The 26604-nt window shown below is 44.9% G+C and overlaps 1 protein-coding gene and 1 long non-coding RNA gene across 7 annotated transcripts in view; one reads left to right on the top strand and one right to left on the bottom strand.

Moving 5' to 3' along the window:
- The window catches only part of LOC139564396 (ETS domain-containing transcription factor ERF-like), a 69765-nt gene extending 44189 nt beyond the window's left edge, over positions 1-25576 (bottom strand). For 4 of the 6 annotated variants that reach the window (XM_071383886.1, XM_071383890.1, XM_071383887.1 and 1 more), the window contains exon 1: positions 3438-3832. Coding sequence is in view for 2 of the 6 variants with exons in the window: in XM_071383885.1 (XP_071239986.1) it covers positions 24845-24864 (20 nt within the window). In the remaining 4 variants the exon portion in view is untranslated. Of the gene's footprint in view, positions 1-3437; positions 3833-24844 lie in introns of those variants that run through there. The other 2 variants (XM_071383885.1, XM_071383889.1) reach the window with 2 other exon arrangements.
- Positions 1-26604, top strand: part of LOC139564397 (uncharacterized) — a 418006-nt gene that overhangs the window by 5689 nt on the left and 385713 nt on the right. The window lies entirely within an intron of this gene.

Genomic DNA, 26604 nt, shown 5'->3' with positions numbered 1-26604 from the left:
ACTGTATTGACCGCACTAACTAGCTGCACTTTGATCATACCAAATTAGCTTCCAGATGCAAGACATTAAGGATAATAACGTTTTCAGAAATCAAACCACACGGCGCTCATTTCAAAGTCGGCCTAGGCGTTTTACCCCGAATATTTGATGGTGCTATTAGCATTAGAACGTTGATTGTGGCTGAGAAGCAACATTCAACTACGAGGCATTCAAAACACTGGTACCGAGCCTGAACTAAATGAGAAGGTGAATAGCGGTGCCATGCATGGGCAAATGTTTGACCTTCAAAATTTGCTATAATTCTACAAATGCATTTCCTGAATTAAAATATATTATCTTTCCTCTGTGTGTATCCAAATGTTCATATATGTGAAATTATTGATATGGCTCCTATATGTAAGGTGTAACATTATATGTATGGGGAAATTATCAAGAGATTATCCAGGAAAATTCAACATTTAGAAGTGGAGAAATGTCAGATTATGCATTTTCCTCAGTGGATTGATTAACTTGACGACATTGACCTCATCAGGTCACGTTAAAGCCAGGCGAGACGGCAGCTCGATATGACAGACTTCTTGGACAACTGCATGTGCAGGCATTTTGTTGGCGACATACTTTAAATTGATAATTTAATAATTATAATATATTTAAAATGTAATCGTTCATTTTGGAGTTCCTTGTCGACATATTATATTGTTGTATGCCTTTACATTTTAGTTTTGTACCAGAAAGTCATGGAATTTGAATTGATTATTTTGTAAGATACCGTTTTAACGTTGTAACAATTACATCTGTCATTATTGCAATATATTAAAATGGAACAATACTAATACTAATAATACTACTAGCCTACTACTACTACTAATAATAATAATAATCTACGTATTTGCCAAAACGGCACACAAATAGGCCTACCAAAATGTGAGCAATTGTTGTTGTTATTATTATTATTATTATTATTATTATTATTAACTTATTTAATCGATTCGAATTAAGTTAGAAACAACTTAAACTAAAATCACCGATAGCTTATAACAAATGTAGCCTAATTGGACTGGCGACGAACTTCAAGCCCAAACTCAAGATGAGGGGGGAGGGAGGGCAGGGTGAGGGATGTGGGGAGAGATTTCCCCAAATGCTATTTAATGTCGGAAATATTTCTACCAAATATTGACAAGAGAAAGATAGAGGCAGCCGGGAAGAGGCGGCACAAACCGCGGATATAAATGGTCAGTTTGGAGATGAGAGAAAATGAGGTTTGACACTTCCACCTAAACTCTGCAAGAACTAAACCAAGACAAAACTACAAAAGACAAAAATATACAGAAAGAATGTAACTTTCTAAGTAAACAATATACATTGAATTATAATATATTTTTAAGTGGAATACATTGAATGAGAGTGCAGGGAATTTTTATTTTATTTTTTACTTTCACAATTTCGGACATTTAGTCCATCAAAAATATATCCTTAACAAAGCTTTCTGTCTTCCTTTTATCATGGATAAAAATCTGCACTGTTAACTATTTCTGTACACTATTTTTCGTAATTGACGCTGAATTAAATTAAATGTATTATTATTATTATTATTATTAGGCTCTTATCATTATTATTCAATATTGACAGCATTGTCATTATCGTCACCATTGTTACGTCTATATCATAGTAATAGCAATGCAAACCAATATACGATTAGAAGAGTAGGTCTATAGTCTATTAAAATGAAGACAACTTTAATTTAAGCCTTGAACTCAACAACTCACAGTAGATGCTTGTGAGCAGTGGCAAAGTTGTGCAAAGTTAGATGATATTTTGAATAATTGAACAGAGAAAAAAATAAAACATTCGGTCGGGTTAGGTGGACCTATTGATCTATCTCTTAATCTGGAATAGTTACATGCATCTATTGATTTATAAACACTGTTTATCTAGAAATGTACTGGCACAAATAATTGATAAGGTACACCCACGGTGCCCATAAATATGCATCAACGTTTCACAGGGGTAAACAACTTTTTGGAGGGTGGGGGGGAAAATCAAGTCAAACAGAGGCTAGATTATTCCAAAAGATTTGAGGATTTTCTCTGCGTCTATATCGCTGCCAGGTCACCCGTGATCAGCATCGACACATCTCCAAATCCCATCTAGGCTAAACACGAAAGCGCGCGCACACACACACACACAACTCTCTCTCACACTCACACACACACACACTCACATCTGAATTAGAAAAGCAAATTAACTCACAATACCACTTCTTTAAACTGCGATTAAAATCATATTATAATCGATTATATTCTAATAAACGTGTTATTTTTTCAAAAAAATCAAGTGCACATCCAAATTTGCCTAGCCTATTTCCAACTGTATGTTGTCCCTATCACAACAAATAACAGCATTTTAAACATGTGGGGCTATTATATAAAGCCTATACCCAACCGTTTTTTTACAATCATCCGCAAACTTCTACTCCCGAAATGATGAATGGGTCTGCCAAAAGCACTGTTTCCCTTGCATGTTACATGTATTTGCATCCTGGCTCACGAGAGCGTGAAAAATATGACACACAAAAATAAATGCATCTGCGGCCAAACATTACATACACTTTGTGAAGGTAAATTACGCTGGGTCACTCATACAGACAGATACGCGCGCGCGCACACACACACACACACACACACACACACACACACACACACACACACACACACACACACACACACACACACACACACACACACACACACACACACACACACACACACACACACACACACACACACACACACACACACACACACACACACACACACACACACACACACACACACACACACACACACACACACACACACACACCAGGTTGCGCATAGCCGACATTGGACGCCTCTTGCTAGCCGTGTGAGTGGCTGTTTAATTGACTGATTGATACTGTGGTGTGGAGGTGAGGGTTAGACGTAAAGCGTTAACAAATAGAGACACTTAACGGCTAATCCGGGCCAGCACAGACAGCTCTGCGCGGGAGCTTCCCCGTCCGCGTGACGGGAGAGCAGCAGTGGTCTAACATGCATGCTGGGCTGGGCAAATCCGGAGACTCAGATGTGACTCCCCAAAATCTAGCCTATTTATGATTGTTCACTATTTCAGGTATGCTACTATATCCAGACTGGCAGCCAACTAGTAATTTAAAAAAAAAAAATAAACAATGACATAGATAGTTAATCGAATCTAAAGTAGCATTGTGTTAAAAGCTCAGGCTAATAACAATAATAATAATAATCCCAATAATATTGGTTTGTCACTTGACACAACAAAAAGTAAACCCACTAAAAAAAACACAGATCCAAAATCTAACAAACAATCATATTTTTTTTTTCTTCTAAAACTAAAACATTTTGACGGCCAAAGATATGGCGTTATAGACGATGACATACCTCAAGTGTCTTTGCCCAGTGGTTCAGTATTCTTTAAACAGCCAAAGTGTGAGCAGTCTACCCAGGTGTGAGATCACTCTCCAGGCGTTTGTTCCAGTGGCGGGGACCGTGGAAGCAGCACTACACTAACAACCTCGACCGAGGGAACTGACAGAGGGAGGGAGGGAGCGGAGGAGGTGTGCATCTCTCTGTGTGTAAGTAGTTAATTAGTAAATCCCCATTCGCTGTGCCTCGGGTCGGTTTGTTTTCCCCGGTCGACAAGCCGAGAGGAAAGAGAATTTGAAGTAGGATTCGACCCGTTTCCGCTCCTGTGTTTCGTATATGAGGTTTGTGTGTGTGTGTGTCTTTGTGTGTGTGCACGAGTTTGACTGTGTGTACATATGTGTGTTTTTCCTTTCACACTCTTCTTTTCATTCGCGCCGCCACAAGAGGAGCCCCTCTGTCTTACCTCCTCACTGGTTAGTCACATATACTTCCTCACCCTTCCTCTGTTTTAGTGCCATTTTCCAAAAATGGCAATTTACCAAAATCTTTGACCACTTTTTTGTACTCAACAATGCAATTACGCGTCAATTAACAAAGTATTGGGTTATTTTGCACCGCTAACCTATTTCAGGATAGGCATAACCCATTGTCGTCAATTCAAAGTCTATTCCACGTTCGTTCAACGCAATTTCATTGAAATAACGTGGAAACAACGTTGATTCAACCAGTGTGTGCCCAGTGGGAAGACGTAAAATAAAGCCCCAAAATGTACCATTGTGCACTCAAAGTGCCACCGTCAAACATCGTTATTGGTCGTTATTCTATCCCTTCACATATTCGCTCCCCTCACTATCCTCACTATTCTTTCAGACCGAATCCTCACTATTCTTTCAGACTGAATCCTCACTACTCCTGGTTAGATTCCATGCCAGATGATGCCTAAAAACTCATAAGCCACCGCCACAGCCACTGACATATTTCTAGAGGGAATTCAACATAATAAGTCAAAGAAAAGGTGAAGATATTAAGAAGATACAGTATCATTCACTTTCACAGTCAATGGCCATTTATTTCCTCTTACCACACATCCAACATTCAATAAAGGGGTGTAGTTAAATGTCTCTATGGGACATAATTCCCTAAATATCATTGTATACACCACAATTACTAACAAGAGTAAAAAGACACGTAGGGCTGCAAAAGGAAGGCTGTACCGCTACGCTATATCACACACACACTTCAATGCACGTCCTCAGTCCCATGCCAGCAATCGACCCTGAGCTAACCAACTTTAATTACTTAATTGATCCTCAATCAGCTACTTAATAATCAGTTAGGTAAACCTATGGAACTCACTCGAGTGCAGAGAGGTGCAGTATCTGACAAGGGAGTCACCGAGACAGAGGAGAAGATGGAGAGAGGGATGTGGTGATGGGGTGCATGATGGGTAGCAAGAGATAGTGTGTGTATCACAGGAGGTTGATGCCACCTTAATTGGGGAGGACGGGCTCGTGGTAATGGCTGGTGCAGAATAAGTATCAAATACATCAAACACCTTAATTGGGGAGGACGGGCTCGTGGTAATGGCTGGTGCAGAATAAGTATCAAACACATGGTTTCCATGGTTTCCATGTGTTTGATGCCATTCCATTCGCTCCATTCCAGACATTATTAGGAGCCGTCCTCCCCCCAGCAGCCTCCACTGGCGTATAGACAGGGATGAGGTAGAGAGATGGGAGTACGGCAGGTGAGATAGAGAACACCATACAGATAGTGAGGATAGAGAGAGATACAGATAACTGTCAAAATAAAGGAAACACTTGAGTAAATGAGAGATACAAAGTATATTGAAAGCAGGTGCTTCCACACAGTGTCACGGCCGTCGAATGAAGTAGACCAAAGCGCAGCGTGGTGAGTGTACATATTCCTTTTTATTAGGATGACGCCAACAAAAACAATAAACAATACAAAAACGACCGTGAAACTTAAGGCTATAGTGCCACAAACAAATACAACTTCCCACAAAGAAAGGAGGGAAATGGGCTACCTAAGTATGGTTCCCAATCAGAGACAACGATAGACAGCTGTCCCTGATTGAGAACCATACCCGGCCAAAACATAGAAATACAAAATCATAGAAAAACAAAACATAGAATGCCCACCCCAAATCACACCCTGACCAAACCAAATAGAGACATAAAAAGGCTCTCTAAGGTCAGGGCGTGACACACAGGTGTGGTTCCTGAGTTAATTATGCAATTAACATCCAATCATGGTTGGGGTCATTTATAAAAATGCTGGGAAGGCCATTATTTTGTCTACCGTGGCTATGCCCCCATGATGTCGCATCCCTCCAATAGAGTTCCAGACACCTGTAGAATTTATGTCAAGATGCATTGAAGCTGTTCTGGTTCGTTGTGGCCCAACACCCTATTAAGAATCTTTATGTTGTTGTTTCCTTATTTTGGCAGTTACCTTTAAGTCCACAGTGGATATTCAGATAAATAACTTTCGGGTCAAACAAGATACCAAAAAACACACACACATGCACATACACACACACACACACACACACCTCTTTACCGCCCTCTAGTGTGTCCTGTGCTGATTTGACTGTCTGGGCTTGTTACTTAACTTCTAAAGATGCTTGTGCATGTTCTGCATGGCGTCCCCATCCTTTCTCCTCCCTACGACCCCTTCTATGTCCATCTAACCTTTTCTGTTAATTTTTCACCTCCATGTTCCCTTGAGTTTCCTGTCAAGTTTCCCCTACAACACCAAACCTATCATGATACTGTGCTGAAGCATGCAATTACAAGTCCTTCACATTAACCCATGTCTGTTTACGTGTGTGTATCATAGTGTTTACACACGTGTCTGGGAGGGGAGATAAGTGTGTGTGTATCATAGTGTTTACACACGTGTCTGGGAGGGTGGCTAAGTGTGTGTGTGTGCGTGTGTGTGTGTGTGTGTATCATAGTGTTTACACACATGTCTGGGAGGGGGGCTAAGTGTGTGTATCATAGTGTTTACACACGTGTCTGGAAGGGGGGCTAAGTGTGTGTGTGTGTGTGTGTGTGTGTGTGTGTGTGTATGTGTGTGTGTATCATAGTGTTTACACACATGTCTGGGAGGGGGGCTAAGTGTGTGTATCATAGTGTTTACACACGTGTCTGGAAGGGGGGCTAAGTAAGTGTGTATCATAGTGTTTACACACATGTCTGGGAGGGGGGCTAAGTAAGTGTGTATCATAGTGTTTACACACATGTCTGGGAGGGGGGATAAGTGTGTGTGTATCATAGTGTTTACACACATGTCTGGGAGGGGGGCTAAGTGTGTGTATCATAGTGTTTACACACGTGTCTGGAAGGGGGGCTAAGTAAGTGTGTATCATAGTGTTTACACACATGTCTGGGAGGGGGGATAAGTAAGTGTGTATCATAGTGTTTACACACATGTCTGGGAGGGGGGATAAGTGTGTGTGTATCGTAGTGTTTACACAAGTGTCTGGGAGGGGGGATAAGTGGGTGTGTATCATAGTGTTTACACACATGTCTGGGAAGGGGCTAAGTGTGTGTGTGTATCAGTGTTTACACACATGTCTGGGAGGGGGGCTAGGTGTGTGTGTGTGTGTGTATCAGTGTTTACACACGTCCCTGGGAGGGGGGCTAAGTGTGTGTGTATCATAGTGTTTACACACGTGTCTGGGAGGGAGCTAAGTATGTGTGTATCATAGTGTTTACACACGTGTTTGGAAGGGGGGCTTAGTGTGTGTGTGTGTGTGTGTGTGTGTGTGTGTGTGTGTATCATAGTGTTTACACACATGTCTGGGAGGGGGGCTAAGTGTGTGTATCATAGTGTTTACACACGTGTCTGGAAGGGGGGCTAAGTAAGTGTGTATCATAGTGTTTACACACATGTCTGGGAGGGGGGATAAGTAAGTGTGTATCATAGTGTTTACACACATGTCTGGGAGGGGGGATAAGTGTGTGTGTATCATAGTGTTTACACACATGTCTGGGAGGGGGGCTAAGTGTGTGTATCATAGTGTTTACACACGTGTCTGGAAGAGGGGCTAAGTAAGTGTGTATCATAGTGTTTACACACATGTCTGGGAGGGGGGATAAGTAAGTGTGTATCATAGTGTTTACACACATGTCTGGGAGGGGGGATAAGTGTGTGTGTATCGTAGTGTTTACACAAGTGTCTGGGAGGGGGGATAAGTGGGTGTGTATCATAGTGTTTACACACATGTCTGGGAAGGGGCTAAGTGTGTGTGTGTATCAGTGTTTACACACATGTCTGGGAGGGGGGCTAAGTGTGTGTGTATCAGTGTTTACACACGTGTCTGGGAGGGGCTAAGTGTGTGTGTATCATAGTGTTTACACACGTGTCTGGGAGGGGGGCTAAGTGTGTGTGTATCATAGTGTTTACAGACGTGTCTGGGAGGGAGCTAAGTATGTGTGTATCTTAGTGTTTATACACGTGTCTGGGAGGGGGGCTAAGTGTGTGTGTGTCATAATGTTTACACACGTGTCTGGGAGTGGGGCTAAGTGTGTGTGTATCATAGTGTTTACACACGTGTCTGGGTAGGGGCTAAGTGTGTGTGTATCATAGTGTTTACAGACGTGTCTGGGAGGGAGCTAAGTATGTGTGTATCTTAGTGTTTACACACGTGTCTGGGAGGGGGGCTTAGTGTGTGTGTATCATAGTGTTTACACACGTGTCTGGGTAGGGGCTAAGTGTGTGTGTATCATAGTGTTTACACACGTGTCTGGGTAGGGGCTAAGTGTGTGTGTATCATAGTGTTTACACACGTGTTTGGGAGGCGGGATAAGTGTGTGTGTATCATAGTGTTTACACACGTGTCTGAGAGGGGGGCTAAGTGTGTGTGTGTATCGTAGTGTTTACACACGTGTCTGGGAGGGGCTAAGTGTGTGTGTATCATAGTGTTTACACACGTGTCTGGGAGGGGGGCTAAGTGTGTGTGTATCATAGTGTTTACAGACGTGTCTGGGAGGGAGCTAAGTATGTGTGTATCTTAGTGTTTATACACGTGTCTGGGAGTGGGGCTAAGTGTGTGTGTATCATAGTGTTTACACACGTGTCTGGGAGGGGGGCTTAGTGTGTGTGTATCATAGTGTTTACACACGTGTCTGGGTAGAGGCTAAGTGTGTGTGTATCATAGTGTTTACACACGTGTCTGGGAGGGGGGCTAAGTGTGTGTGTATCATAGTGTTTACACACGTGTCTGGGAGGGGGGCTAAGTGTGTGTGTGTATCGTAGTGTTTACACACGTGTCTGGGTAGGGGCTAAGTGTGTGTGTATCATAGTGTTTACACACGTGTCTGGGTAGGGGCTAAGTGTGTGTGTATCGTAGTGTTTACACACGTGTCTGGGTAGGGGCTAAGTGTGTGTGTATCATAGTGTTTACACACGTGTCTGGGTAGGGGCTAAGTGTGTGTGTATCATAGTGTTTACACACGTGTTTGGGAGGCGGGATAAGTGTGTGTGTATCATAGTGTTTACACACGTGTCTGGGAGGGGGGCTAAGTGTGTGTGTGTATCGTAGTGTTTACACGCGTGTCTGGGTAGGGGCTAAGTGTGTGTGTATCATAGTGGTTACACACATGTCTGGGAGGGGGGCTAAGTGTGTGTGTATCATAGTGTTTACACACGTGTCTGGGAGGGGGGCCAAGTGTGTGTGTGTATCGTAATGTTTACACACGTGTCTGGGAGGGGGGCTAAGTGTTTGTGTATCATAGTGTTTACACACATGTCTGGGAGGGGGGATAAGTGTGTGTGTATCATAGTGTTTACATACGTGTCTGGGAGGGGGGAGAAGTGGGTGTGTATCATAGTGTTTACACACGTGTTTGGGAAGGGGGCTAAGTGTGTGTGTATCAGTGTTTAAACACGTGTCTGGGAAGGGGCTAAGTATGTGTGTGTGTATCAGTGTTTACACACATGTCTGGGAGGGGGGCTAAGTGTGTGTGTGTATCGTAGTGTTTACACGCGTGTCTGGGTAGGGGCTAAGTGTGTGTGTATCATAGTGGTTACACACATGTCTGGGAGGGGGGCTAAGTGTGTGTGTGTATCATAGTGTTTACACACGTGTCTGGGAGTGGGGCTAAGTGTGTGTTTATCATAGTGTTTACACACGTGTCTGGGAAGGGGGCTTAGTGTGTGTGTATCATAGTGTTTACACACGTGTCTGGGAAGGGGCTAAGTGTGTGTGTGTATCAGTGTTTACACACATGTCTGGGAGGGGGCTAGGTGTGTGTGTGTGTTTCAGTGTTTACACATGTGCCTGGGAGGGGGGCTAAGTGTGTGTGTATCATAGTGTTTACACACGTGTCTGGGAGGGGGGCCTAGTGTGTGTGTGTATCGTAATGTTTACACACGTGTCTGGGAGGGGGGCTAAGTGTTTGTGTATCATAGTGTTTACACACATGTCTGGGAGGGGGGATAAGTGTGTGTGTATCATAGTGTTTACATACGTGTCTGGGAGGGGGGAGAAGTGGGTGTGTATCATAGTGTTTACACACGTGTTTGGGAAGGGGGCTAAGTGTGTGTGTATCAGTGTTTAAACACGTGTCTGGGAAGGGGCTAAGTATGTGTGTGTGTATCAGTGTTTACACACATGTCTGGGAGGGGGGCTAAGTGTGTGTGTGTATCATAGTGTTTACACACGTGTCTGGGAAGGGGCTAAGTGTGTGTGTATCAGTGTTTACACACATGTCTGGGAGGGGGGCTAGGTGTGTGTGTGTGTGTGTGTGTGTGTGTGTGTGTGTGTGTATCAGTGTTTACACACGTATCTGGGAGGGGGGCTAGGTGTGTGTGCATCATAGTGTTTACACACGTGTCTGGGAGGGGGGGATAAATGGGTGTCTATCATGGTGTTTACACACGTGTGTGGGAAGGGGGCTAAGTGTGTATGTATCATAGTGTTTACACACGTGTCTGGGAAGGGGCTAAGTGTGTGTGTGTATCAGTGTTTACACACATGTCTGGGAGGGGGCTAGGTGTGTGTGTGTGTTTCAGTGTTTACACACGTGCCTGGGAGGGGGGCTAAGTGTGTGTGTATCATAGTGTTTACACACGTGTCTGGGAGGGGGGCTAGGTGTGTGTGTATCAGTGTTAACACACATGTCTGGGAGGGGGGCTAAGTGTGTGTGTATTACTGTTTACACACGTGTCTGGGAGGGGGGCTAAGTGTGTGTGTGTATCATAGTGTTTACACACGTGTCTGGGAGTGGGGCTAAGTGTGTGTTTATCATAGTGTTTACACACGTGTCTGGGAAGGGGGCTTAGTGTGTGTGTATCATAGTGTTTACACACGTGTCTGGGAAGGGGCTAAGTGTGTGTGTGTATCAGTGTTTACACACATGTCTGGGAGGGGGGCTAAGTGTGTGTGTGTCGTAGTGTTTACACACGTGTCTGGGAGGGAGGATAAGTGGGTGTGTATCATAGTGTTTACACACGTGTGTGGGAAGGGGGCTTAGTGTGTGTGTATCATAGTGTTTACACACGTGTCTGGGAAGGGGCTAAGTGTGTGTGTGTATCAGTGTTTACACACATGTCTGGGAGGGGGGCTAAGTGTGTGTGTGTCGTAGTCTTTAAACACGTGTCTGGGAGGGAGGATAAGTGGGTGTGTGTCATAATGTTTACACACGTGTCTGGGAAGGGGGCTAAGTGTGTGTGTATCATAGTGTTTACACACGTGTCTAGGAGGGGGGATAAGTGGGTGTGTATCATAGTGTTTACACACGTGTCTGGGAAGGGGGCTAAGTGTGTGTGTGTATCAGTGTTTACACACGTTTCTGGGAAGTGGCTAAGTGTGTGTGTATCATAGTGTTTACACACGTGTCTGGGAGGGGGGATAAGTGGGTGTGTATCATAGTGTTTACACACGTGTCTGGGAAGGGGGCTAAGTGTGTGTGTATCATAGTGTTTACACACGTGTCTGGGAAGGGGCTAAGTGTGTGTGTGTATCAGTGTTTACACACTTGTCTGGAAGGGGGGCTAAGTGTGTGTGTATCATAGTGTTTACACACATGTCTGGGAGGGGGGCTAAGTGTGTGTGTATCATAGTGTTTACACACGTGTCTGGGAAGGGGGCTAAGTGTGTGTGTATCATAGTGTTTACAAACATGTCTGGAAGGGGGGCTAAGTGTGTGTGTATCATAGTGTTTACACACGTGTCTGGGAAGGGGGATAAGTGTGTGTGTATCATAGTGTTTACACACGTGTCTGGGAGGGGGGCTAGGTGTGTGTGTGTGTATCAGTGTTAACACACATGTCTGGGAGGGGGGCTAAGTGTGTGTGTATCACTGTTTACACATGTGTCTGGGAGGGGGGCTAAGTGTGTGTGTGTATCAGTGTTTACACACATGTCTGGGAGGGGGGCTAAGTGTGTGTGTGTCGTAGTCTTTACACACGTGTCTGGGAGGGGGGCTAAGTGTGTGTGTGTATCAGTGTTTACACACGTGTCTGGGAGGGGGGATAAGTGGGTGTGTATCATAGTGTTTACACACGTGTCTGGGAGGGGGGATAAGTGGGTGTGTATCATAGTGTTTACACACGTGTCTGGGAAGGGGGCTAAGTGTGTGTGTATCATAGTGTTTACACACGTGTCTGGGAAGGGGGCTAAGTGTGTGTGTATCATAGTGTTTACACACGTGTCTGGGAGGGGGGCTAAGTGTGTGTGTGTATCAGTGTTTACACACGTGTCTGGGAGGGGGGATAAGTGGGTGTGTATCATAGTGTTTACACACGTGTCTGGGAGGGGGGATAAGTGGGTGTGTATCATAGTGTTTACACACGTGTCTGGGAAGGGGGCTAAGTGTGTGTGTATCATAGTGTTTACACACGTGTCTGGGAGGGGGGCTAAGTGTGTGTGTGTATCAGTGTTTACACACGTGTCTGGGAGGGGGGATAAGTGGGTGTGTATCATAGTGTTTACACACGTGTCTGGGAAGGGGGCTAAGTGTGTGTGTATCATAGTGTTTACAAACATGTCTGGGAGGGGGGCTAAGTGTGTGTGTATCATAGTGTTTACACACGTGTCTGGGAGGGGGGATAAGTGTGTGTGTGTATCATAGTGTTTACACACGTGTCTGGGAGGGGGGCTAGGTGTGTGTGTGTGTATCAGTGTTAACACACATGTCTGGGAGGGGGGCTAAGTGTGTGTGTATCACTGTTTACACACGTGTCTGGGAGTGGGGCTAAGTGTGTGTTTATCATAGTGTTTACACACGTGTCTGGGAAGGGGCTAAGTGTGTGTGTGTATCAGTGTTTACACACTTGTCTGGAAGGGGGGCTAAGTGTGTGTGTATCATAGTGTTTACACACTTGTCTGGAAGGGGGGATAAGTGTGTGTGTATCATAGTGTTTACACACGTGTCTGGGAGGGGGGAGAAGTGGGTGTGTGTCGTAGTGTTTACACACGTGTCTGGGAGGGGGGCTAAGTATGTGTATCATAGTGTTTACACACGTGTTTGGAAGGGGGTAAGTGTGTGTGTATCATAGTGTTTACACACATGTCTGGGGGGGGCTAAGTGTGTGTGTATCATAGTGTTAACACACGTGTCTGGGAGGGGGTCTAAGTGTGTGTGTCGTAGTGTTTACACACATGTCTGGGAGGGGGGATAAGTGTGTGTGTGTATCATAGTGTTTACACACGTGTCTGGGAAGGGGCTAAGTGTGTGTGTGTATCAGTGTTTACACACATGTCTGGGAGGGGGGCTAGGTGTGTGTGTGTGTGTGTGTGTGTGTGTGTGTGTGTGTGTGTGTGTGTGTGTGTGTGTGTGTGTGTGTGTGTGTGTGTGTGTGTGTGTATCAGTGTTTACACACGTGTCTGGGAGTGGGGCTAAGTGTGTGTATCATAGTGTTTACACACGTCTTTGGAAGGGGGGCTAAGTGTGTGTGTATCATAGTGTTTACACACGTGTCTGGGATGGGGGATAAGTGTGTGTGTATCAGTGTTTACACATGTGTCTGGGAAGGGGCTAAGTGTGTGTGTGTATCAGTGTTTACACACATGTCTGGGAGGGGGCTAGGTGTGTGTGTGTTTTCAGTGTTTACACATGTGCCTGGGAGGGGGGCTAAGTGTGTGTGTATCATAGTGTTTACACACGTGTCTGGGAGGGGGGCCAAGTGTGTGTGTGTATCGTAATGTTTACACACGTGTCTGGGAGGGGGGCTAAGTGTTTGTGTATCATAGTGTTTACACACATGTCTGGGAGGGGGGATAAGTGTGTGTGTATCATAGTGTTTACATACGTGTCTGGGAGGGGGGAGAAGTGGGTGTGTATCATAGTGTTTACACACGTGTTTGGGAAGGGGGCTAAGTGTGTGTGTATCAGTGTTTAAACACGTGTCTGGGAAGGGGCTAAGTATGTGTGTGTGTATCAGTGTTTACACACATGTCTGGGAGGGGGGCTAAGTGTGTGTGTGTATCATAGTGTTTACACACGTGTCTGGGAAGGGGCTAAGTGTGTGTGTATCAGTGTTTACACACATGTCTGGGAGGGGGGCTAGGTGTGTGTGTGTGTGTGTGTGTGTGTGTGTGTGTGTGTGTGTGTATCAGTGTTTACACACGTATCTGGGAGGGGGGCTAGGTGTGTGTGCATCATAGTGTTTACACACGTGTCTGGGAGGGGGGGATAAATGGGTGTCTATCATGGTGTTTACACACGTGTGTGGGAAGGGGGCTAAGTGTGTATGTATCATAGTGTTTACACACGTGTCTGGGAAGGGGCTAAGTGTGTGTGTGTATCAGTGTTTACACACATGTCTGGGAGGGGGCTAGGTGTGTGTGTGTGTTTCAGTGTTTACACACGTGCCTGGGAGGGGGGCTAAGTGTGTGTGTATCATAGTGTTTACACACGTGTCTGGGAGGGGGGCTAGGTGTGTGTGTATCAGTGTTAACACACATGTCTGGGAGGGGGGCTAAGTGTGTGTGTATTACTGTTTACACACGTGTCTGGGAGGGGGGCTAAGTGTGTGTGTGTATCATAGTGTTTACACACGTGTCTGGGAGTGGGGCTAAGTGTGTGTTTATCATAGTGTTTACACACGTGTCTGGGAAGGGGGCTTAGTGTGTGTGTATCATAGTGTTTACACACGTGTCTGGGAAGGGGCTAAGTGTGTGTGTGTATCAGTGTTTACACACATGTCTGGGAGGGGGGCTAAGTGTGTGTGTGTCGTAGTGTTTACACACGTGTCTGGGAGGGAGGATAAGTGGGTGTGTATCATAGTGTTTACACACGTGTGTGGGAAGGGGGCTTAGTGTGTGTGTATCATAGTGTTTACACACGTGTCTGGGAAGGGGCTAAGTGTGTGTGTGTATCAGTGTTTACACACATGTCTGGGAGGGGGGCTAAGTGTGTGTGTGTCGTAGTCTTTACACACGTGTCTGGGAGGGAGGATAAGTGGGTGTGTGTCATAATGTTTACACACGTGTCTGGGAAGGGGGCTAAGTGTGTGTGTATCATAGTGTTTACACACGTGTCTAGGAGGGGGGATAAGTGGGTGTGTATCATAGTGTTTACACACGTGTCTGGGAAGGGGGCTAAGTGTGTGTGTGTATCAGTGTTTACACACTTGTCTGGAAGGGGGGCTAAGTGTGTGTGTATCATAGTGTTTACAAACATGTCTGGGAGGGGGGCTAAGTGTGTGTGTATCATAGTGTTTACACACTTGTCTGGAAGGGGGGCTAAGTGTGTGTGTATCATAGTGTTTACATACGTGTCTGGGAGGGTGGCTAAGTGTGTGTGTGTATCAGTGTTTACACACTTGTCTGGAAGGGGGGCTAAGTGTGTGTGTATCATAGTGTTTACACACTTGTCTGGAAGGGGGGCTAAGTGTGTGTGTATCATAGTGTTTACACACGTGTCTGGGAGGGGGGCTAGGTGTGTGTGTGTGTATCAGTGTTAACACACATGTCTGGGAGGGGGGCTAAGTGTGTGTGTATCACTGTTTACACACGTGTCTGGGAGTGGGGCTAAGTGTGTGTGTGTATCATAGTGTTTACACACGTGTCTGGGAAGGGGCTAAGTGTGTGTGTGTATCAGTGTTTACACACTTGTCTGGAAGGGGGGCTAAGTGTGTGTGTATCATAGTGTTTACACACTTGTCTGGAAGGGGGGCTAAGTGTGTGTGTATCATAGTGTTTACATACGTGTCTGGGAGGGTGGCTAAGTGTGTGTGTATCATAGTGTTTACACACGTGTCTGGGAGGGGGGCTAAGTGTGTGTGTATCGTAGTGTTTACACACGTGTCTGGGAGAGTGGCTAAGTGTTTGTTTATCATAGGGTTTACACAAGTGTCTGAAAGGGGGGCTAAGTGTGTGTGCATCATAGTGTTTACACACGTGTCTGGGAGGGGGGATAAGTTGGTGTGTTTCATAGTGTTTACACACGTGTCTGGGAAGGGGCTAAGTGTGTGTGTGTATCAGTGTTTACACACGTGCCTGGGAGGGGGGATAAGTGTGTGTGTATCAGTGTTTACACACATGTGTCTGGGAGTGGGGCTAAGTGTGTGTGTATCATAGTGTTTACACACGTGTCTGGGAGGGGGGCTAAGTGTGTGTGTGTATCAGTGTTTACACACATGTTTGGGAGGGGGGCTAAGTGTGTGTGTATCATAGTGTTAACACACGTGTCTAGGAGGGGGGCTAATTGTGTGTGTCGTAGAGTTTACACACGTGTCTGGGAGTGGGGCTAATGTGTGTGTATCATAGTGTTTACACACGTGTTTGGGAGTGGGGCTAAGTGTGTGTATCATAGTGTTTACACACGTGTCTGTGAGGGGGGATAAGTGTGTGTGTATCATAGTGTTTACACACGTGTCTGGGAGGGGGGCTTAGTGTGTGTATATCATAGTGTTTACAAACGTGTCTGGGAGGGGGATAAGTGTGTGTATCATAGTATTTACACACGTGTCTGGGAGGGGGGCTAGGTGTGTGTGTGTGTATCAGTGTTAACACACATGTCTGGGAGGGGGGCTAAGTGTGTGTGTATCACTGTTTACACACGTGTCTGGGAGTGGGGCTAAGTGTGTGTTTATCATAGTGTTTACACACGTGTCTGGGAAGGGGCTAAGTGTGTGTGTGTATCAGTGTTTACACACTTGTCTGGAAGGGGGGCTAAGTGTGTGTGTATCATAGTGTTTACACACTTGTCTGGAAGGGGGGCTAAGTGTGTGTGTATCATAGTGTTTACACACGTGTCTGGGAGGGTGGCTAAGTGTGTGTGTATCATAGTGTTTACACACGTGTCTGGGAGGGGGGCTAAGTGTGTGTGTATCGTAGTGTTTACACACGTGTCTGGGAGAGGGGCTAAGTGTTTGTTTATCATAGGGTTTACACAAGTGTCTGAAAGGGGGGCTAAGTGTGTGTGCATCATAGTGTTTACACACGTGTCTGGGAGGGGGGATAAGTTGGTGTGTTTCATAGTGTTTACACACGTGTCTGGGAAGGGGCTAAGTGTGTGTGTGTATCAGTGTTTACACACGTGCCTGGGAGGGGGGATAAGTGTGTGTGTATCAGTGTTTACACACATGTGTCTGGGAGTGGGGCTAAGTGTGTGTGTATCATAGTGTTTACACACGTGTCTGGGAGGGGGGCTAAGTGTGTGTGTGTATCAGTGTTTACACACATGTTTGGGAGGGGGGCTAAGTGTGTGTGTGTATCATAGTGTTAACACACGTGTCTAGGAGGGGGGCTAATTGTGTGTGTCATAGAGTTTACACACGTGTCTGGGAGTGGGGCTAAGTGTGTGTGTATCATAGTGTTTACACACGTGTTTGGGAGTGGGGCTAAGTGTGTGTATCATAGTGTTTACACACGTGTCTGTGAGGGGGGATAAGTGTGTGTGTATCATAGTGTTTACACACGTGTCTGGGAGGGGGGCTTAGTGTGTGTATATCATAGTGTTTACAAACGTGTCTGGGAGGGGGCTAAGTGTGTGTATCATAGTATTTACACACGTGTCTGGGAGGGGGCTAAGTGTGTGTTTGTATCATAGTGTTTACACATGTGTCTGGGAGGGGGGCTAAGTGTGTGTGTGTATCATAGTGTTTACACACGTGTCTGGGAGGGGGCTAAGTGTGTGTGTGTGTGTGTGTGTGTGTGTGTGTGTGTGTGTGTGTGTGTGTGTGTGTGTGTGTGTGTGGATCATAGTGTTTACACACGTATCTGGGAGGGGGGCTAAGTGTGTGTGTATCATATTGTTTACACACGTGTCTGGGAGGGGGGCTAAGTGTGTGTGTATCATAGTGTTTACACACGTGTCTAGGGGAGGGATAAGTGTGTGTATCCTAGAGAAGGGGATATCAGACACACGGTCACATACTCAGCAGATGAATGCTCCACCAATACTCTCATAGTCCCTAAGGATCATAAGAATATTGATATGGACACTGGTGTGTGTGTGTGTGTGTGTGTGTGTGTGTGTGTGTGTGTGTGTGTGTGTGTGTGTGTGTATCTGTCTACATATGTGTGTGTGTGTGTGTGTCTCACAGCCGAAAGGGTGAAAGCAGTGGACAATACAGTACCTCCTAACCACTGACCCAAGACCAATCCCAGGCGCCTTATAACAGCAACAAGGTTGAAGCAGTGGTGTTGCCACAGACCCTAGATCTGGGCTTGGATGTGGTTCCGGGGCCTGGTAGGCATTCTGCCAGAGAGTAGTGGTGGAGGATGGATAACTGACCTACAGCATTCCCATTGATTGAGGTAATTAATATAAGTAGAGCAGGGGAATTTTAGCTCACTTTTCACTGTATAGATTTGCTGTCTCCTTATATTTTGTATGTTTTATGTCTTCTCAATGCAAATCCAATGTATTCTGTCCCCCGTCAGATCATGACAGCTAATTTGGTATAAGAGAGATTTTGATAGGGGAGGTTTTAATTGTGGTACAACAAAGACGTGGCTTGATTGATTGATATACAACCTCACAGCAGTGTGGGTGTCAGACTGCTTTGGAGTGAGGGGTTTAGAATCTAGTTATTTAAGTCTATACTACTGTACATTTATCATTCATTTATACAGTCTGGGATTTACTGTACAGTTCTATTTCTACATTTCTAGACTTTACTACATCAACAGTGGTATTGGCAAACGTTTTTAACTTGTTTCCGAAGGAAACGAGTGCATGAGAGAGAGAGAGAGAGAGAGAGAGAGAGAGAGAGAGAGAGAGAGAGAGAGAGAGAGAGAGAGAGAGAGAGAGAGAGAGAGAGAGAGAGAGAGAGAAAATAGATAGGCCTAATAGGTACAGACAGAGATTGGGAAAGAGAAGGAGAGAGGATGTAGAGAGGAGGAGGGAGAGAAGGGGGGGACAGACAGACACGGAAATCCTCATAGACATTGACAGAGTGTGTGTGTGTGTGTGTGTGTGAGAGAGAGAGGGGGGAAGAGTCAGGTAGGAAAAAGAAAGAAAGAGGGGGATAGATAGCGGGAGGTGACACAAGCAGGACAGACAGGAAGACAGAAAGAACAAGGTGGGAAATGGAGAGAAAATGGGGGGGGGGGGGGGGAGCAAGAAAGAGCTCCACTGCCTAGTCTTAATCTGAGCTGTTCTAATCAATAGCCCATTTCCCATTGTTGCCAGAGCCCTTCGATCGCTACACCAGGGAATTAACACACCCACTTTAATCTAGAGGGGGGAGACAGGTCTGGGGTGGGGGGGGTGAGAAGGGAGCAGCTGTGGAGGCATTCTCAAATGAAATCAAATCTAATTGTTATCAGTGTCGGGTCTGACGTTATTACTACCACTGTTACAATTATCCCCAGCATATAGCTCTTCTTTCCCCCATTAGTCTGTGTATTAGGGTGCAAACTGGATGAAAATAATCTGAATTAAGGTTTCTTTGTTTCATTTTTCTGGTTTTAGATTGGGTTTATGGATGGGGGGGTTGGGGGGCCTGCTCTTCCTTAGACTGACAAATACTGAGCTGTGTTGTGTTGTTGAGCTAATGGCTGCTTCATGATGCCTACAGTCCCCTACTATAGCTCACTTCATGACACAATGCAAAGCAAGACATCATGTAAATCTGTTTGGATCTCCATAGATTCCATAAGCCTACCCATGACTCATGGTAACCGTCTATAGCTTCACCTGCAGCGGGCTACTGATACTCCCACAGACACACAGACTATCTACCCTACTGCTCACATCAGTCTGCCTTGTCTTTAGCCTGCTATTGGTTAGCCTCATTAATGCAGAATCAAACAAGTATCCAGAATAATTTTACTAAATCAAATCAAAGTGTATTGGTTGCGTACACAGATTTGCAGATGTTATCGCAGGTGCAGCAAAATGCTTGTGTTTCTAGATCCAACAGTGCAGTATTACCTAGCAATCAAAAAACTATACACACATAATCCAGAAAAATTATAAAATGACTAAAATGATCCATGACTAAAATACAGTATACTATACCCACATTCTGGCTTTTCTGTGGGGTCCAGCATCAAAGAAGTCCCCCTACATCAGTATGCTACTTGCCTGTACTATCCCTCTACCACACCATCATGTTTCATTAGCTAGGGCAGTAGATATGTTCAATTGAAGAACCTATATCAAATTGGACTCAATATAAAATAGTAGAGCATACCTCAAATGACAGCTTTTTCACAATATAGTAATTTTGGTCAGAGCCACATACTGCATACTGTACACGGGACTGATACTATATGGGGAATAGGGTGTCATTTTGGACACACTTTTAGTGTCTACAGCCCCGGGTGTGGCCTATAGGTCTTTGCACATCCAGCCTAAGGAAACATCCTTGGGGGTAAAAGGAAACACTGCATGATAATTCTCCTTTTCCCTCCCAGTCTCCCCCAAGGCTAGAGCCCAACTTTTCCTTGAATCCATTCCACTTCCTCCAGTCCTCTTTTGAAGTCATTTCATAACAGAGCAATTTTCTCGTTAGCGTTGGTCTTTAATTGTGGGTAATTAAGCGTGGTGGTGTGGTGGAGGGAGCGCTGCTCGACCGACTAGGGGGAAATTAGCCGCAGTTCAGCTGTGAAATATGGGGTTAAGTGAGAGAAGGGGGTGGGGGGGTAAGCGACTCCCAAACATGGGGCAGGCCAACTTGGGGGTAGGTAGGGCAGGTGGGATGGGAGGGTTGAAGAAAGGAAGGGTGGATGGATGAAGGGTGGATAAAAAGAGAGGGGTGAATCAGAGAGACAATGTGGAACATTTTGAGGAAGAATTGAGTGAGGAGGAAGGAAGAAGGATTTACTGAAGAGCAAAAGAAAGATAACAGTAAGGACAAAGGAAAAGGGAAGGATAACAGTAAGGACAGAGGAAAAGGGAAGAATAACAGTAAGGACAGAGAAAATAATGAGGGCAATTCACAGGCACTGATAAGAGGGAATATAAAGCAAGACTGTATAAAGCAGGAACAATGCTTTTCTATCTATTTTACTATCAGTTGGTTGAATAAATAAACAGATAACACATATAGTATCATGATCTCTTTATGGAGTGCAGTCATCTAATAAGATTACCTATAGACAAACATCCATGCAACAGTCCTCTGCCATGTCTCAGCCAAACTCTGAAGTGGATCTAGCTGACATGGAGTGGATTACTGACTTTACGAACTGGGAGTGACCCTTGATTAAATGTAGTACCCAGCTGAATAAAGCCCCCGTGCCCTTCACATCCATTAATGTGTTTACGTAAGCCCGCCTAATGGCTATAAACGTCGGAAGAGCCATAAAGCAGATGAGGAATGATTGGAGCCATTGACTGTACTGTCATCGTCTCAGTGCTGGAGGACTGACTCTGGACCTGCCTTTATGACTGGTTTATCTCCCATGGAACCATTCAACCTGTTAAAGTCAACATAAATATCACCTCAGTCAACCAACGTACAAGACAAATAACTGAACCGCTGTGTTTCTGAGAAGTGTGGATGTTGATGTAGCCGACCTAATCAATGGATGAGTCTCAAAGCCACTGATCAACCAGCCAGGTTGTTCAAGATTGACGTTGAAATTGGACGTCTTTCCATGTCATGAGAACATTGGGAAATGCCTTCAAAACCGGCCACAGGGGCAACAGTGAGCGCTATTACCATCAAGTAGGCTTGGGTTTTGATGGGGTGTTGTGGACAGGGTGCTGGCATGTGCGTAATCCCATGACTCTGGATCAGAAGGTTGTGTGTTCAATCCCAGTCGTGGACACTGTTTATTTATTTTTGGTTTTAACCCTATCCCAAACCATAACCCTTACCTTAAGCATTCAGAATGAGTGACGAAACGTAATGTTTTAACCCTATCCCAAACCTTAACCCTTACCTTAACCATTCAGAATGAGTGACTAAACTTGACCTTTAACTTCGACATTTGACCTTCGGGAAAATGGAACAATACAGAGCAGCAGGAGCATCAAAATGTGACGTTTGGAGAACATGGATGAACGTATAATTCTGCAGTGAGACTGAGAGCTTGTTGCTTTTCCAGCCAGACATACTGAATAACAAAAATATACCTGTGATTGATACCACTGATATCATTGGGAAAAAATCCTATGCTTACTTGGCCTTTACCTCTGGCCCAGCCGGTGTCTCATGCCTAATGCTTTACCCTGACTGATCACACTGTGGCCCATCTAGATACAGCACTGACACTGCTACAGAGATACACCTCACAGGGGCCTGACTGATCACACTGTGGCCCATCTAGATACAGCACTGACACTGCTACAGAGATACACCTCACAGGGGCCTGACTGATCACACTGTGGCCCATCTAGATACAGCACTGACACTTCTACAGAGATACACCTCATAGGGGCCTGACTGATCACACTGTGGCCCATCTAGATACAGCACTGACACTGCTACAGAGATACTCCTCACATGGGCCTGACTGATCACACTGTGGCCCATCTAGATACAGCACTGACACTGCTACAGAGATACACCTCACAGGGGCCTGACTGATTGGTGTCACACTGTTTCTCCATCCCTAGCAAACACAGCTGATTAATGAAATTGCATTCCAAACTGAAGATCATGATTAGGTGATTGGAGTCAGGTGTGTTAGCTGGGGCAAAATTGTGACACCAATCAGGCCCTCGAGGACTGGAATTGTCCACCCCTGCTCTACAGGTAACTTTCCCCCTCAAATATACACCATTTTAAACCTACTTACATTTATAAGTGCTGCAAGCATTAACTAAGGCCAGCCACAAACTGTATGAGTTTGAGGCTTTCCTTGCACATTCATGCACACAAGCACATGAACACACACACACACACACACACATTCTGTACCTACAACTTCTCAAGCGAAACTCCATTTGTTTACCCATGTACTAAAGCTCCCTTGCCTCCTCACTTCCTCTCCTTCCACACTCTCTCGCCACTTAGATACACGACTAACATCTCACCGTTTCGCTCTTTTGAAGCGAAGAAATACGCTACCGTTCAAAAGTTTGGGGTCACTTAGAAATGCCCTTATTTTTGAAAGAAAAGCAATTTTTTTGTCCATTAAAATAACATCAAATTGATCAGAAATACAGTGTAGACATTGTTAATGTTGTAAATGACTATTGAAGCTGGAAATGGCTGATTTGTAATGGAATATCTGCATAGGCGTACAGAGGCCCATTATCAGCAACCATCACTCCTGTGTTCCAATGGCATGTTGTGTTAGCTAATCCAAGTTTATCATTTTAAAAGGCTAATTGATCATTAGAAAACCCTTTTGCAATTATGTTAGCACAGCTGAAAACTGTGGTGCTGATTATAGAAGCTATAAAACTGGCCAGCATTTGTGGGTTCGATTGACACCTTTTAGGCAGAGTTGCAAAGAAAAAGACATCTCAGAATGGCCAATAAAAAGAAAAGATGAAGATGGGCAAAAGAACACAGACACTGAACAGAGGAACTCTGTCTAGAAGGCCAGCATCCTGGAGTCTCCTCTTCACTGTTGACGTTGAGACTGGTGTTTTGCGGGTACTATTTAATTAAGCTTCCAGTTGAGGACTTGTGAGGCGTCTGTTTCTCAAACTAGACACTCTAATGTACTTGTCCTCTTGCTCAGTTGTGCACCGGGGCCTCCCACTCCTCTTTCTATTCTGGTTAGTACCAGTTTGCGCTGTTCTGTGAAGGGAGTAGTACACAGCATTGTACGAGATCTTCAGTTTCTTGGCAATTTCTCACATGGAATAGCCTTAATTTCTCAGAACAAGAATAGACTGACGACTTTCAGAAGAAAGTTATTTGTTTCTGGCCATTTTGAGCCTGTAATCAAACCCACAAATGCTGATGCTCCAGATACTCAACTAGTCTAAAGAAGGCCAGTTTTATTGCTTCTTTAATAAGCACCACAGTTTTCAGCTGTGCGAACATAATTGCAAAAGGGTTTTCTAATGATCAATTAGCCTTTTAAAATGATAAACTTGGATTAGCTAACACAATGTGCCATTGGAACGCAGGAGTGATGGTTGCTGATAATGGGCATCTGTACGCCTATGTAGATATTCCATTAAAAATCATCAGTTTCGAGCTTCAATAGTCATTTACAACATTAACAATGTCTACGCTGTATTTCTGATCAATTTGATGTTATTTTAATGGACAAAAAATATGTTTTTCTTTCAAAAACAATGAAATTTCTAAGTGACCCCAAACTTTTGAACGCCAGTGTACACTGAGTGTACAAAACATTGAGGACACCTTCCTTATATTGAGCACCCCCCGCCCCCCTTTTACCCCCAGAACAGCCTCAATTCGTCTGGTGCCGAAAGCGTTCCACAGGGATGCTGGCCCATGTTGACTACAATGCATCCCAAAGTTGGCTTGATGTCATTTGGGCGATGGACCCTTCTTGACACACATGGGAAACTGTTGAGCGTGAAAACCCCAGCAGCATTGCATTTCTTGACACAAACCGGTGCGCCTGGTACCTACTACCATACCCCATTCAAAGGCACTTACATCTTTTGTCTTGCACATTCACCCTCTGAATGGCACACATACACAATCCATGTCTCAATTGTCTCAAAGCTTAAATATCCTTCTTTAACCTGTCTCCTGTCATTGAAAGAGCAGGTGTTCTTGATGTTTTGTACACTCAGTGTAGGCCTACATTACAAATGCAACGCAACACGTTTTCTCATCAAAGAAGCAACTCAATTTCTCGTCAAAGAAGCATCGCAATACTGCTTAATAGCAAAGGAATCCGCGTAGATCTATTTGGAGACGCATTGAGCGCAGTACAATACACTCCCGTGCGCATTCTGTAGATCAATCAATTTCTGAAGGAGCCACGTGTTTTTCCCCTCAATCTCTTGAGCTCTCTGTTTCCAGAGCACTCCGACGTCTTCTTTTAGTATTCCTCTCACTTAGTCAAATGTGTCTATCCAGGGGCAATGGGAAGAGAGCATGCTTACCTTCTCCGATGCGCTCTCATCGACTTGGCAGTAGGTCCCACTTGAGTTTCCGGGGTCCGGTCGACGTAACTGACATAGACAGAGCTTTCTGACGACTGGGAATCAACTCATGAGCACTTTTCACTGCCCATCCTCCACGTGTGCATAATAGTAGGCTAAAGCAACTCAAATAAATATAAATAGGCTAATAAATAGGGTAGGCTATAGCTATAAAAGTTATTGATAAACAGAAAATAATTTGAATATTGAGTATTAGGTTAAAGAAAAACGGACCTAGTATGAGTAGACTAGAGTGTACACAACCAGGCTGGTAAAGAAAAAGAAAAAAACTCTGTTGAAATGTCCTGCGTAAAAACAAATAGGCTAGTTTGCTAAAAGAAAAGAGGACTAATGCAAAAAAAAAGTTGTCCGCTCTAAACGTTTCCTATGTCACTTCCATCTGCGTCCGCGGTGCGTAAGAGATGGGACAGGAAGAAGAAGCTGCGAACCAGATGGAGACATGACGAGAAACACGAGAAACAATGCTATATGAGAGGGCGAGGCAGGTTGACAGCGCTTGCTAGCGGGAGAGCAAGCGAGCTTGAAAGAGAGGTCGGTCCAGGACGCGGGGAAAGAGCAGAGCAGAGAGGGGGTGGAGAGAAAGAGATTGAGAAGCTCATATGGGTCTAGCCCTCTACACCCAAGCTGGCTGCACTTAAGTTTTTCTATCTGCTCTGTAAAATGTGTTCTGCGCGTGTTCCTGTGTGTCCAAGAGACAAACAATTGACCAGCCGACTGAAAGCAAAGTGGGAGACCGCCACTGAAAATATATGTACACGGGGGCCAGATAGAGGATCGATCAGGTTATAATTTTTCCCAAAGTCGGGGAAAATAAAGTTCATGGAGGAATGAAATTTGAAAACAGATGGCGAATCTCGTCGCCTTAAATAAGATTCGATCTCTTTGAATGGAGTGTAGATAATATTTGGTTGGACGTTTGATGAAAATGACAGATTTTTCATTTTGGACAGGTGGAGGTAGAGAGGGGTGATGGAGGAACAGGGGGGGGGGTCCAGGGGCGGGTGACAGTGGGAGTGAGACTACGTGCAGGTGATAGAGGGGGGATCCGATGTGTCTAGGAACAGAAACTAAACTTGGGAGAAGAAAACGGTGTATTTCTTCCCTTAGAGCTTATCCCATCCTCATCCCTCTAGTTCTACCCCCACAGCGTGGTAACTGCCCCTCCCTTCTAACCCCGCACACCCTCGGCGTTCCACAAAGAGGGCGAGGGGGGGGAAGAGAAAACAAGAATACCAAATAAATGAGAAATTTTCGTACAGGCCCCGCTTCCGTGCGTTTCATGCTAGCAATAACAATTAAATATCGACCGCTTTCCCGGCCGGAGAGAACCTGAGATACCCAGAGACTGCCAAGTACCGAGACCCCCGCGCGCACCCCCTCCCCTCTATTTCTCCATCTTGCTCATATGCACTCACTCTGCTCCTTTTCTAGTCATCCCTCTCTCCTTCTTCTAATCCAACTCCATCAACTCAATCTCTTCTAATTTTGTGTATCTCATTTGTCTTGATGCTTTCCATCCCTCCTCCCACCATTTGTCATCAGCTGCAGCACTCTTATCATAGTTTTTGGGTGGTAGCCCTTGGCCCAACCTCTGCTTTTCTCTCAACACAACAAAATATGCCTGTGACTTTATTCAAATCATATATAATGAATTGAGATTCATAAAGGTTGCCACCAGAATGGTGGTTATATTTTGGCAT

This window comes from Salvelinus alpinus, chromosome 35 (genome assembly GCF_045679555.1).
Source record: "Salvelinus alpinus chromosome 35, SLU_Salpinus.1, whole genome shotgun sequence".
Classification (NCBI taxonomy): domain Eukaryota; kingdom Metazoa; phylum Chordata; class Actinopteri; order Salmoniformes; family Salmonidae; genus Salvelinus; species Salvelinus alpinus.
The sequence above is the reverse complement of the archived record's forward strand: the minus strand, read 5'-3'. Positions and strand labels throughout refer to the sequence as shown.